Genomic DNA, 14,414 nt, shown 5'->3' on the forward strand with positions numbered 1-14,414 from the left:
TTTTTTTTTTTAAAGTAATTACACTACATTTCATAGTTTTCTAGGATTTTCTCAAATAAAGACATATTAATTTAATAATTTTATTAAAACCTCCTATTTACCTGAGCAAGTTGCTTCCATGCACTTGATGATGTCAGTTTACCAGCTCCAGGTCTATGCATAGCAGCCAGGGTGTAGATTTCCGTGGTGTTTTTTTGCTTGGACCTTAAAAGTGCTAATGTGGTCTTTGTACTCAGCCCAGATGGATTTGGGTTACAGGAACTTATACACCATGAAGCGTAAACAGAAGATTTGAGAGTTGGTTGCTGAATGTAATTGGGTTTTGTATAGTTTAAGAAACACCAGCTTACAGTAGTAGTAGTGCGCAGACTTGGGAACTGAAGGATCTGCTGAAAATCTGCTACATCTGTCAGGAGAATAGTTGAGCCCGTGACTTTCCCACTGCTACTGGATGTCATCTGGACTAGCATCCCAAGAGGCAATTTTGGATGTTTCAGTTGGTCTTCTGTCTGAATTTCTCCTGGTGGCAATGAAGACCTCTGTGGACTCATGCTCATATCTGAGGCTGTTTCATCAACATCCAGCTCTTCTGGAGATTCTCTTCCTTCAGAGGGGCCACTGGATTTCTGTCCTGGTGATGTGGAATCAAAACTAGAAAGTTTCTCTCTGCTTAGTGGGAAAGCATCAGTTGTTGGCACACTGACAGGTGGGAAATCTTGAGATGAAGAGGACGACAGTGGTGAAGAGGACGACACGGATGGCAGACTTTCTTTTGGCTCAGTAGCACAGCTCTGCCTTACTAGTTGAGGCTTCTGCATTCTTGGAAAATCTTTCTTTATATCTGAGTTAGTTAACTCAACTGCACTTAGCTCTTCAACTATCTGCCCATACATCTTTTCTTCTTTGACTCTCTTCTGCTGCTTGGTCTCCATGAAGAGCTCCAAGCTGCTGGCAGGTGAAAGCATTCGTTTGCTTCCACCCAAGGTAGAAGCCATGTCAGAACTAGAAGTTAAACAGAGAGGAATTGAGGACTCCAGTCCAAGTGATAGTGTCTGTGGCACTTTCCACAAAGGATATTTTTCTAGCCCTCCATGTTGACCTAACATCTGAGCTATGTTAAATCCAATTCCATGCATTGTTGCACTAGTTACCAATGTTCTTTGAGAAACAGTCTCATCAACTTTACAAATTACAATTGCAGGACTGTTGCTCTGTCCAAGGATCTGAGAAATGCTTGTGTACATGACGCTACCATAAGACGGCACATGGGTTTGAATCCTGACGGGAACAACTGTTCCTGGCAAAGGTTGTACAGATCTGTCACCTGGGGAGTCAAAATCTGTCTGAAGATGCTGTTCAGAGGAGGTATCTGTTGGTTTAATGCTGTGTTCTGACTGGTACTTAGCAAGAGTAATTTTTGAATACTGCCCAGATGTTCCTGAGTAATGCTGGTACGCTTGCTCTTTAGCATGCACATAATCAGCTGGTTTCTTTCCAATAAGCTCTGGAGCATGTTCCAGGTGGTAACTTGGAGGAATGTCTGTTTGGAAAGGTTGCTTGACGTAAGATTTCTGTAGCTGTTGTACAAAATGATGCTGGAAGTGCAGAGGTTCTGTGCATGACTGCCATAAAACTGGCTGCTGAGAAGGTGGTAAATGAACCATGCAGACAGTTGGATATGGAAACTGAAACAAGGTGCTATGAATAGAGGGAAATGGGACATTTTCCTGATGTGCAAATAGCTGCTGTTGCTCTGATGGGTGTTTGTTAGAAAGATAAGGTGCTTGTTGGATCAAAGGAGTCCTTAACATTTCTGGACTATCTGCAAGAAGAGCCTGTTGCTGGGCAATGTGGGATGAGCTATTAGCAAGCTGAGCACAGGAGCCAACAGCCTGTTTTCCAGAGTCATCCACCTGAATGGGCTGAAGTACAGAGGAAGGCAAGTGATGCCACGCAAGCTGGGAAGAGCGAAGACCAGCCTGTGCATGTTCCATCTGCTCCTGCTTTATACTTTGTTCTGTGCTCTGATCAGTCTGGGAAATTTCTGGGAAACCACTAAAGGAAGCCTGGCGAACCAAGAAGCATTTCTTCCTTTCCCTTGATGGAGACAGAGCAGTAGTTGGTGTCCCAGCTGAAGAGGCATGAGAGAGGTTCCCATAATCAAAGGATTTACTTCGAATCTCAGGGATTTCAGCAGTGTGAGGACAGGGCATCTGTTCAGATGAGCAACGTCTCATTTCCCTCTGATGGTGATGCCCAGGGACGGAAAGTGAGTAAGCACCAGCTGGAACTGTTAAAAACTCAGACTGTTTTCCAAACTCATCTTGTTTGGGAGGTGTGATGAACTTCACATTTTCTTCTCTTTCAAAGGACATCGAAAAACTTGAACTGTGGGACAAATTACTTTCCTGGCTAGGGCTGCGAGAAAGGCTTGTACCAGTGGATTCAAAACTGGAATCTCCAGAAGAGTGCTCCATGTCAGCCAGTCGTAAACGCTTCTTTTTGGGTGGGAGCTTTTCAGCTGGCAGTTGAGAAAGGGTTTCACTTCTCTGAGGCCACTGGAATTCTTCAGTTGGTCTCTCCTGCTCTTTGTTCTGCACTTCTTTATCTTTCTCAGGCTTATCTGGCTCCTCTGTGACACGAATTTCAGGTACCTGTATGTTGTGCTGGCGAACCAGCCTGGGCTGCATATGGTATGACTGGGGCTGCTGGGATGGTGACGGTTTATTGGTGTCAGTATTTTCTGTTTGTGGAGCTCGGTCTGGGCTCATTGGGGACTCACAAATCTCATTCTCACATGTTTCAGATGGTGAATAGATCTTATCCTGCTGGCATGCAATATGTTCTGTAGACTCAGACCTTTCAAATGAGTTCGGCCTGCTCAACGAATTTGTGTGCTGAATGACAGAAATGACATTTCCAGGGGGCTTTCTAGTCAGTGATTCTGCAGTCTTTTCTTGCTCTGCAGTTAAGGTTGAGTCTTCCAGAGAAGCTGCTGGACTTCCAGACTGCAGGTAAGGCCTGCACATGTCAAAACGTTCTGCATGGCAATGGGCAGAATTGTCCAGACCTTGAAGGGAAAATCCACTCCTTGGCACATCCTGAATTTGGGATTTGGGATCAAAGTCCAAAGGCTGAATTCCTGCAGTGCTGCTAGTCGTACTGCTGCAAAGCATGGGACTGTCCTCTTCATCTCCAACACTCTCCTCTTTCCTGCGCTTTCTGTTTTCAAAAGTTCCAAGCATGGATGGCATCGCCTGAGATTGTCCAAGTGGATCAATGAAGTATTCTCCCCCCTTGTTTATTCCACCTAAGGATGGAGAGTCCCTGTAGTTCTGCTTCTGAGCTTCAAATTCTTCCCATTTTCTGTAGTGCTTTCCACTGGCATCATAGTCATAGAAGGTCTTGTCTCCCACTTTCTTCTCTTTTGAGGATGATCCTTTGTCACCTGCTATTTGTCTACTGGAAGATATAATTATATTTTTCCCTGGTCTTCCATGATAATCTGAATCTGAGTGCCCCTCCTGCACAGAGGGAAGTTCAAAGGCAGCCTGTCTTCTCAACATTCTTTGGTGGGATATTCCCACTGTGCCAGGGTAAAATACATCATCAGAGCCAGTCATCTTCTCATCAAATGAATGGCTTCCTCTCAAAGATGGGGGAATACTTAAGTTGTTTGCAGAGGAGGTTGGCATGGAGTTACTTCGGATAAGAGGAGAAGAATCTACCGGGGGTTCAAGAAGGACAGGCACCTCACCCTGCTGACTGGCTTGGTACAGGTTGGATTCACTTTTGATGGGGGACGTGGCATTCTGGGATTGTCTAGATTCTGTATTTCTGCTTGGATAAACTTGTGCAGATTTAATAGTGCTCAAATTACTGGAGTCAATGAGTTCTTCTTTATTTGGAGTCAGCTGAGAAATATGTTCCTCGAGCATCTTTATATCCAATCTGTTATTTAAGAGAGGTAATGGCTCTGCTTTGCCCTTTCTACCTATTAAACTGTGTTCCTGATTTGTTGTGGCAACTGTTAGTGCTGTTCTTTGATTAATCCTATAAAACTTCCCAAAGATGATCTCTTCATAAGACTTTGCATTGGTATTTGGTGGGCTTATTTGCTGCTCAGCACTTTCTGAGCGGGAAAAGTAACCCGAGTCAGTGCTTCCTTTACTGTGTGGGCTAAGGAGGTTTAACGACTGCTCAGAATCTTGCCCTTTTTTCTCTGACAGTCTTAGTGCAAGTCGCTGTTTAACTGTGTGAGAGTCATCAGCCTTAGTACTTAAGGATGGGTTTTGCAACATATCAGAGCCAATATAAGGTGAACTCTCACTGGGCAACTGAATTCCACTCTTAGGGATAATCAAAATGGGCACTTTCATTGGCCCCACCAAGGACTCTTCCATGGAGGAGTGAAAACTGCTCCTACTAGCCATGTCCAGGGGGAGCTGTGGGACGGGGCTCAGTTTTTCAGACCCTTCCATTAGGAGTGAGGTCTCCTCATCAGTGTCTGTGCTCTGCTCACCATCTGAATGTATTTCAGCTTCCACATCAATGTAACTGGCATCTAGATCCAACTTAGAGACTGCTGACTCTGTGAAAGGTACCAACCCTGCTTTAATTGCATGGGCATGTGACTTTCTGTGCTTGTAGAGGTTGCTCTTTGTCTTGAAGGAGAAACCACAAGGAACACAAGGGTATGGTCGTTCCCCGGTATGAGATCTAATATGCTTTTTAAGTACACTAGGTTTGGCACAAGCCCTGTTACAGTAAGGACAAATGTACTTGCCAGGTTTTTTGGGTTTGTGCTCCTTCTTGTGAGCGTCTTCTGATTGTTCTAAAGATTTCTGTGAATACTGGCTGTAGGCAGGGTTTAAACTGGAAATCTTCTTCCTGGAGAAACCTCCACTATGGCTATGCATATGAAAAGGAAATAAGTCCTCTGAGGCAACTGATTGCAAGTGGCTAGGAAACTGCCACGGAGGGCCTTCCAAGCTCTGATGTGGCTTTATGTTGTGCAAGAAACCTTGTGGCAATGAATGCTGTGGGAAAGAAAGTGAATGTTGACATGAGTAAGGAGTTGGACGATGCTGTGGATATTGCTTCTCCGTGACTTGCTGTGCAGCTTCATTTGATGATACCAGTTTCCCAGAACTAAAAAGTTGTGCTGATGCTGTGTTTCCAATTTGCTCGTGATCTATTTGTGGTTGCCTCTGTATTTCTTGATTGCCAAAAGTGCTCATCTTAATAACAGCTGAATGTTCTTGCCTCCATCTACTTGGTACTTTAGCAGTTTCTCCAGACCCTGAGGTAGCTTTTTGCCCTATAGCTGTGTCCCCAGAGTCCATTTTGTTACACAAGGTCTTAAGTGCTAGTTCACTTGAAAGCTGTGCAGACTCATGGAGTGTGTCCAAAGCTGTACTTTTTAAAGTCTTGTTGCTCCCATTTTTCCAGAGCTGTTGCAAGTTCACAGACTTTTCTTTCTCTTTGGAACTTTCTACGCAGTAGTCTATAGGCATTAGATTTGTGTCTGCATACTAATGTGATTATTATACAGTTCTGTTCATGGCATAAACTTTCTTAAACAGTTTATTACACATTTGCAAAGGCTTATTATAGCATTTGGACATATTCCATTGTTATTAAACACTGAGATGCAGAATGACACAGAGATATTTGTGATCTACTAGAGCAAAATTCTCTTCATCTCTTCCATGGTGACACAGTTATCTGTAAGGAAAAAAGTAAAAATAAAGAAAACCCCCACACTAATTAATATAGTCAGGCAAAATAACATCCATGCAATTGGTAGCATTTTAATTTTGCCTTTTATTAAAAATAATAAGGTACTTAAGTAAAGGTAACCACATTTCACAAAACCCCACTTTGTGAGGAGACACAGTAAAGACTGTCTCCAAAGATTTCACACAAGTGTAAACACTAGTCAATAAAACCCATAAGAAGAGAAAACAAAAATCTACCCTTCTCAAATTGAACAGTTTTGGAAGGCTTTCTGAGGTCTTAAAAGGGATGTGATTCTCAGGAAGTCTGCCATCTAGTTTCAAAGCCCTTTCAGCAAACCACCGCTGAAACAGAGTTCTAACCCCATAGGTAGGAATTACTTTATCCAGTATTACTCATCGACAGTTCAGATGCACACTTACTTAAAGTCACCTGGCTTTCCTCTAAAGTCAGAGGAAGGCAATCAGTAATTTCAGAGGTGAAATCTTTCCATATTATGAGGGGTGCTTTAGACATATGAGGTACTTCTTAGCTTAGATCATATAACTCATTTTACAAGGAACTGCTGATCACTTTTTAAACTATTTTTAATCAGTCAAAAGCAGTATCAACTAAGTATTCCGAACACAACAGTGTTGGTACCTTTCCACATCTTCATTTTCTGATCATTATTTTAAATTTTAGTGAGAAGGTCTTGCTAGAGGTAAAACACATATTGGAGAAATGAGCTGTGACTGTTAAGTGACTTCAGTGTTTTAAGTTTCCACGTTGAAACATTTCCATCCAGCTATATATGCAGGCTTACATGTAATGTGATTCCAAAGTTCTATCACAAAGAAGAAAACTCAGAGGTATCAATTTTACAGACAAGTACAGCATTTGAATTTTTGAAGAACATAAGCTTCCTACTTCCATATTACCCAAAGAGGATATTTTCTGGATGAGATGGTGTGAACTATAAAGACAGTCAAGATTTTGCAATAGCAAGAAAAAAGTTTTTGGTTTTGTTTTTTTTTTTTTTAAAAAAGGCAGTATTTGAGATACTGGAATATTGTTAATTCCTACGGTGGAAAAACTGAATTGGGCTTGAAGAAACATTAGAGAAGTGCAGGAAAACTCAGTGGGAATGAGAGTATATGCCTTTTTCTGGTATAAAGCAATTACCTGCATCTTGTAGGCATCTAATGGGCATGACTATCTTCAGATCTCCTGTAGAAAAAAGAATACAGTCATAAGAAATTATTTATATTAAGCATGAATGTTGAAGAATGTTTTCTACTAATTACAGTAGAGGCCTGAAAATTTCATCCATCCATCTCCTGGAAAAACAAAAAACAAAAAACAAAAAACAACAAATTACATCTCAGAGGTCCAAGTTGGTACCTTTTTCAGAATATGAGCATGAACCTTTTTAAGAGTCTTTTAAGGACAGCTCCTAAACTGGAGCAGTCTCACCTTCTTGAATCTGTAGAAAGAGAGCTGCCCAATGTCACTCTTCATTCCTACACCCTTGCTAAGCCTGGATTATCCCTGAATCCTATTGACAAATCCCCTTTTGATAACTCTTTCCAGCTAATACTTTCAGGCCTTCCAGGCCACTTATTAAATGCTTCAGGGACCAGGATGAAATCCTAGCCAGGTTGTCACCACAAAGGTACAAGAAAAGTAATGAAATGCAAGTAAGATTTCAATCCAGTTAACACCAGTGAGAGACTGCTCAAGAACATATGGCTGCTTCCTCAAAAGAGAAACCTACAAACCAAGTGCATATTTAAAAGGTTTCTGTACGTGCTGTAATTTGCCACCTGTCTGACCATCATTAGACTGCAGGATGATGCATTGCAGAAAAGACCACCGCAGGAGACAACACCCAAAAAAGGAGAACTGACTGGTGTCTGGCTTGGATGAAAGATCAGTTTCCCCTTGCTGTAAAAGGAGGATTCTCCCATGCAGTTTTCAACAAAACCTATCTTGAAAATAGAATATTGTTTCGTTTTGTAAAAAACGGAGGTTTGTTCAATTTGGATAACAAAAGCAGTTTTCTTCAGAGGTTTTATTTATGTAAAAATCTAGAGTACTTTCATTTCTTTTAAGAAGAGATCTTTAGAAACACCTGAAGTATTAGTGGCAGGGGAGGGGATATGGGTTAGTATAATAACCTCTGATAAGAAACTGTGAGAAAAGCAGCTAAAACACTCATTCCTTCTCCACTGAATAAAACCAATAGACGATAAAACAGTAAAATAAATAAAACCAAAAAGTCACCAACAGAAAAAAGATATTTTAGCTCTCTGTAATCACAGTAAGTGATTGACACTTAATAACATTTTCAAAGACCAAATGAATATTAGTAAGGCCCCATCCATGACTTGATATAAAGAGAATCACTAAAGTGCCACCTACTAGCAATCAAAAGGGACAAGGGGGAATGTTCCTGTGCAAAAGAGCATAAAATTATTAGCTACCTTCAAATAAAAGTACTTTTTTCCTTATTAGGCAATTTTGCAAATGGTGAAGAGGAAATTTCTAGAAGATGGAAACATCCTTTCACTTCCACGTTCCCACTGCCAAGAACATACTCAGAGAATAAATCTGCCAATCACAGAAACAAGACAGCAATAGTTTTATTTGAACAAAAGATTATGCTAGTACACTTCCATCAATTCCAGTTCTGCTGCAAAGTTCAAGTTATTCAGTGATCCTTACTATTTTCAGAACATTCTATATGATTTTTCAACCTACACTATGAAATAGGTATACACTAATTACAAGGATTATTGATGGCTTAAGTTTGGCCAACGTCTTCCTCCTGGGGAAAATAAATCCTTTACCAGAATCAACAGTCATTTCTGGTTTGGTTTGAACTGTTACCCACCCTATGTCAAGTATGGCTTTAATATTGTTTCTCTTTTTTTCCTAGGACTAAATTTTACTGGAGAAATCCAACACACTGCAAAACTAGTTTGCATTCTGTCTGTTTTTTTCCAGTCAAGGCTTTATCTCATCTTCCTGCATCCACAGACTAACTTAAGCCAACAAGAGACTTCCAGATTTCAATTGATTAATGTGTCTCCTTCGGAAAACATTGTAAATACACTTTTTAGTATTGCTCTTCATCAAAAATACATTCTTCAATAGACAGAAGCTCTATTTCAGAAACTTCATATTTAAATGTAGTGAACTAAGGATGATAAAAATGCTCATTTTCTCCATAGCTTTTGGTGCCATTCAGCTTCACTTGAGTGGCTGAGAGGAGCCCACCTACACAGATCCAACAGCGTGCACGAGCTACGCTGAGCACACCATTTGCCACCAACTGCAAAGTCCTCCTTGGAACTGGCCCAAGCTAGGTTCCCATTGGAATATGGCCCAGCAGCCAGATCCCCCACCACACTGACTGCACTATCTGCCTGCCTCAAACCAGGGCATTTCACTTCTCTGCAAACTTTGAACACAAAGACGTTACAGGGAAACTGGGAACTGTATTTATGTCAGATGCACCTACTAAATCAAGACATTTAAAACTTTCTAGGAAGGAGAAATACTCCATCATTCCTGTTCCTAAGGTGCCTCTGTGAGCTAAATACAAGAGACACAGCTCTGGTTGGCTACAGAGCTCCAGGATTCTTTCTTTTTCCTTTCTTTCTTTTTTTCCCCCGGATCATTAAAATGGTTACGCTAAACAGCTTTAAAATAAAATTTGGCACAATACAACTTTTACTACTTCTCAATTTGTAGCTCATATTACAACTCTTGCAAGTGAACAAATTGGAAGCTTATGTCTTCCCGACTAAATCCTGAGTGCACCATACAGAATAAATATTGACTCTAGAGTAAGGACTAAGGGTCAGATCCAGCCTTGCTTTAAATCATTCCTGTCCGTCTCTGCCAGCACAAAGCTGTCCTAAAACTACTGTAACTGGCCCCTGAGGAATTCATATTCTATAGGATACCAGTTAGAGACAAGCTGCTGCAGAGGCTCCTACAAAATCCCTAAGCTCACATACAGACCTCTGCCAAGACCCTTATTAGCCAAGCTTAGTTTATGTCTGGGATGAGACCAGCAGCCAGTCAGCCTTGCAGTGAAAGCAGACCACCTCTGAGCTACTCCACACCTGCAGGTGAGAACGAAACTGACTTGGCCTTTTGGGAAGAAGAAGAGCACACCTTTGGCTTGCCATCCTACCCCATGTTTCCTTTTGCTCCACTAATGATACACCCACAGAGCTGTCTGGTAAGGACAATGCAGAGAAGAAAAAAGTTTAAAAAAAAAAAAAAGAGAGATTAAAAAGTAAAGGCTTGGCAACCCTATTAGAATATGGATTTATAGTTTCTTCTACCTAGGCAAAGTTACAATGAGCTCAATCTGCAAAAGAGCTTTCCACCAGCAGTCAGTGTGCAAAGGATTTAAGCAATAAAAAAACAGACAAACATGTGTTTACCCTTCTGTACAAAGTTACAGATTCATTGTGGGCTGAGTTTTCTTGTGCAGTGTAGCAAGGTAATAAAAGGACTACAGTCTTTTGGGTATATTTTGACATTTTGCACAAACAAAGTAAAGATAATCGAATGCTAGTTTTGTTGTTGTTTTTTTTTATATATATACAGTTTGACACCACTCTTGACAATCTCATCAAGATGTAAACTCCTTTTCTTCAGTCTTTGACCCACACTTACTAAAAAGATAAGGAAAACAAAACACTTCTTCTATTACCCAGCTTTGCAAAAAGGCTACCCAGAGAGATTCTCTTCATATTTTCAGCTCCTCAGCCAGAGGTCCCTTCTGACTGCGGTTTTGTAGCTGGCCTTCTACCTGTCTATTTAAACACCTCTAGGAATGACTGTAAATTCCTCTGTCAACCACTGGCACTTGGCAAAATCTTGCTTTATTGGGGAATGTAAAGACGCCTGTGCCTTAGCTGCAGTTCAACAGCAATAAGAGGCTTCCATTTACACATGCAATTCCATGGCAGCCCTTTTAAAACAGGTTATTTTCATCTACTACTTTCTATATTGAAATCGCCACTACCTCTTCACACTTAAAGACACTACTCTGACTTGTTCATTTAATTCCACCTCAGATATTCTGCCTGCCCTCTGGATTTTGGCATTTTATTGAATATACTGCCATTTTCCAAAATTAGGCAGAAAATCAGAGTTCCTAAAATACCCCAAAACATTTAGATTAACACACATTTTTAAATTTGGGCAGCTGAAATACTATTTATTTATATTTGTTAAACATCATTTAAAAGTACTAGTAAAAATTAAAAAAAAATACAGCTCAGCAAGTACACTGTGAATTTATTATTAAATATTCAAAGAAACTGTACTAAAATTGCTTGAAAAGAAGCTGTAGTGAACAACCTATTACTCATTTCTGTGCAGGTTCCCTACGCCAGGTCACACAGGTAGGCATCCAGGCGGGTCTTTAATATCTCCAAAGAAGGAGACTTCACAACCCTCCTGGGCAGCCTGCTGCAGTGCTCCAGTCATTGGTACATTCTGTGTCATTCGTACATTCTGGCTCCAGAGGACAGGATCTGTGCATGTATATCTAGAAGCAGTATAAGATCTCATATCCTGATTTGTATTTGCACTAAGTCTTGCTCCCATTTTAGGAAATATTCTATAATAGTGGCAGTTGAGAAATAGTATACAATAGCACTTTTTAGTTAATTGTAGTAGCATTGATTATTTCATTCATACGAAAGCTTCATCTCACTTCAATCTTCACATTGCTATACATCCCTTCCGTGGCTACCTTACAGAAAATTTAGGCATCAAGCAAGAGACTCTCATTTGACTTCAGGGAGCTTTGACCAGATATAAGATATGACTTGAAGTGACTAATAGGAGACAAATTATTTCAACAGCGAGTCAAAGTAAGAGCCAAATTCTGTTTTACATTATCCTGTTATTAATATGAAGCAATGAGCATCAAATCCAAGGACATAATGCCAGACTTATTATTCATAAAAACAAACAGAATCAGACATTGCTTAGATTTAGACTTTATCATCCTATATACTAAGGTTATTTATCACAAACTGAAAATAAACTAATCCAACTTCTCTAAGATGTCCACAGAGAAGTTCATTATACATACTGCAGTACATTTTCAATTGCAGATTAGTAAGAAAACACAGATGATTTTCTGTAAGAAATGCTGGCTTTTGTCCTAAATGCTCAGAGCACAGCTGAACTCACTTACTGCTATGTTAAGTATCTCAAATGTAATTTCAAATTGCCACTTTCTATTGAAAAATAGCACTCCCAAAAAACTTAAATTCAAGTTGAGTGTATATTTTAAGAAGTCATAGAAGAACCCTACAGCAGAAATGCCTTAACATTGACCTTTTCACTGTAATGACACAGATTGCTCACTTAAGAACATTGTTATTTCCTGTCTCAGCATCATACATAATGTACACATTACTACCGGATGGAAAAAATGTATAAAAAAAGCTTTCATGTTGCCAAAGTCCAACTGAACACAGACTTATTTCCACAGGATGACTATTAAAAAAAAAAAAGGGCTGGGGGCAGGGTTGGGGGGAGGGTGGGGAGTAGGGGAAAATAAGCTACACAGGAGCCAAATTCATCTTAAACACTTCCTTTATAGGCACAAGTTCCCAAACTAATCAGAGTTCGTCTCCTTGAAATGAACAAATAACTGCTATCAAAGAGTTGTCAAAACAGCCTACAGGACAATCTTGTCAGTCACTTAGGAGCTAATTGATCTCTCTGAGGCCATTGCTTTTAATAGAATAGGTAAATATTCTGCTTCTGGTTGCCTAACCTTGCCGAGCACATAGCATTTTGTCAGAGGTGCTTCAACACGTCATACAAAACCTACCTTGTCTGGCTATGCTCTAGCACAGACAGATTTAATCTATTTCAACACAGAAGCAAATAACTGTGATTATTCAGATGTTAAATCAAACAAAAAAAGTATGTAAACTGCTAGTCTCCTCACACTGCTATTTAACTCCTTGGAGATAAAGTTAAGAAATGAAAATGGATGGGTAAAATACCTATAGTTTCCCACGTGGAACTTCAAATATGTTGGCAGAGAAATGGCAGATCTGACAGCCCACACTTCCAGCATTATTAAAAATTCAGAAGGCAACAAAAAATAGTCCTGTCATTTTGGTTTTTTTCCCCATTTGTTTTTGAATCAGAACATACAGTGGTACACCACAACAGCTCTCGTGCAGAGAACAGTCAGAAGGAGATGCACACCACCAAAGGTGCTCTTCGAACAACATCTTGATGACTGAAGTTAGTTTGATACAATGCGTAATCTCATTGGTCCTAACCTGCACAAGAATGAATTTCACTCAAGGATGAAATAAGTAGTAAATAAACAATATTTACTAACTACACAAAAATGAAGGGCTGCTGAGATACAAAAGGGCTCTTAATTCTTGGGTTGCTCTCTTAAGCAGCAGAAAATCAGCTCTATCTCACTTTCTTCCAGCACACAAGCAATTGAACAACGAGGGTACCACGCCAAACTGAAAAAGTGTGAAGCAGTTTCTGATTACTGTTTGTAGGGTTACAACTTTTTCTTCAGGCCTGCAGTACAGAAAAGAAATGCAGCTTTTGCCTTGCTGTTGCCCTCTAATTATTACATAAACAAGTGGGCATTACAAAGCCCCAGATAGCTGAACACCTTAATGCTATGAGAAGCAAAGACTCAGAAACAAACCAGTGATGCTATGTGAGGCTATCCGGATTGCAATGAAGCATGCGCACTTGCAAGAGCTGGTGAATATTAATGAGATTGAAGACCTTATTCTTAATTCAGCACAAGAAAACGTGTTAATCAGAAAGGGGAATTAACACAGGATGGGTTAGCCAAACTACAAATTCAACAGCACTTGTGAAGATAAAGTGTATACAAACGGCAAGATTCCAGTACGCACGCGCTGTGTAGTCATTTCTAGATTTCTAGATTTAAAAACACCATATACAGTAGGACGGGTAAGTGTGGTGACACTGGAGAGTTCAGATAAAGTTGTCAGATAGAAAAATTTTCCTAACTGAAATTACATGCAAATTTTGACGTGTCTTCACTTTCACATAAGAATTGCAGACTTGGGCAGCAGCTGAGGAGAGCAGCCCAGTGCTGGTAAGAGCCCGCTAATGTGTCTCAAAGGTTTTCCCCAAGTTTCCCCAAGAAAAAAAAAAAATAATAATATCTCTCTATTTGTGTAAATATTGCATCACTTTCATGGCCAAAGCAATTGTTATTCTGCTGCCAAATAGAAACATAAATAAAAAAATACTAGGCCTAGCATTTCCATCATAGAGGGAAAATAACACTGTATTTTCTGGGAAGTGAGTGGTGGTTTTTTTTTTCAGTTAGAAGTTATGCAATACTAATTATGCAACTGCTGTAGAATTCGCAGGCAGCTTGTCTTCTTTCACAGTGTGTCAGGAGAAGCCACTTGCACTTAACATGAAAATATCGGGGTCTTTCAAACATTAATTGAATGGGCAAAGGCACCAACTCTAAGGGAAGTACTCACCCCTAGAAGAATTACATATGAAGACATTTATAGTACCTGATCTGGAGTTTGTTTTTTACTCACACTAAGCTTATTATACAAACTTATTTTAAAACCTGTCATTATTTACTGAGCCCTGTGGTCAACCACATGTCAAAA

General features: G+C 40.0%; 1 protein-coding gene across 8 annotated transcripts in view; it reads right to left on the reverse strand.

Annotated features, from left to right (window-relative positions):
* The window catches only part of HIVEP2 (HIVEP zinc finger 2), a 126,220-nt gene that overhangs the window by 18,079 nt on the left and 93,727 nt on the right, over positions 1-14,414 (reverse strand). For all 8 annotated transcript variants that reach the window (XM_072331054.1, XM_072331048.1, XM_072331049.1 and 5 more), the window contains 2 exons: positions 6,904-6,948; positions 102-5,727 (listed from right to left, as the gene is read on the reverse strand). In XM_072331054.1, the coding sequence (XP_072187155.1) occupies positions 102-5,516 (5,415 nt within the window). In that variant the 5' untranslated portion in view covers positions 5,517-5,727; positions 6,904-6,948. The remainder of the gene's footprint in view (positions 1-101; positions 5,728-6,903; positions 6,949-14,414) is intronic.

The sequence above is a fragment of the Excalfactoria chinensis genome, chromosome 3, assembly GCF_039878825.1.
Source record: "Excalfactoria chinensis isolate bCotChi1 chromosome 3, bCotChi1.hap2, whole genome shotgun sequence".
NCBI classification, from domain to species: Eukaryota; Metazoa; Chordata; class Aves; order Galliformes; family Phasianidae; genus Excalfactoria; species Excalfactoria chinensis.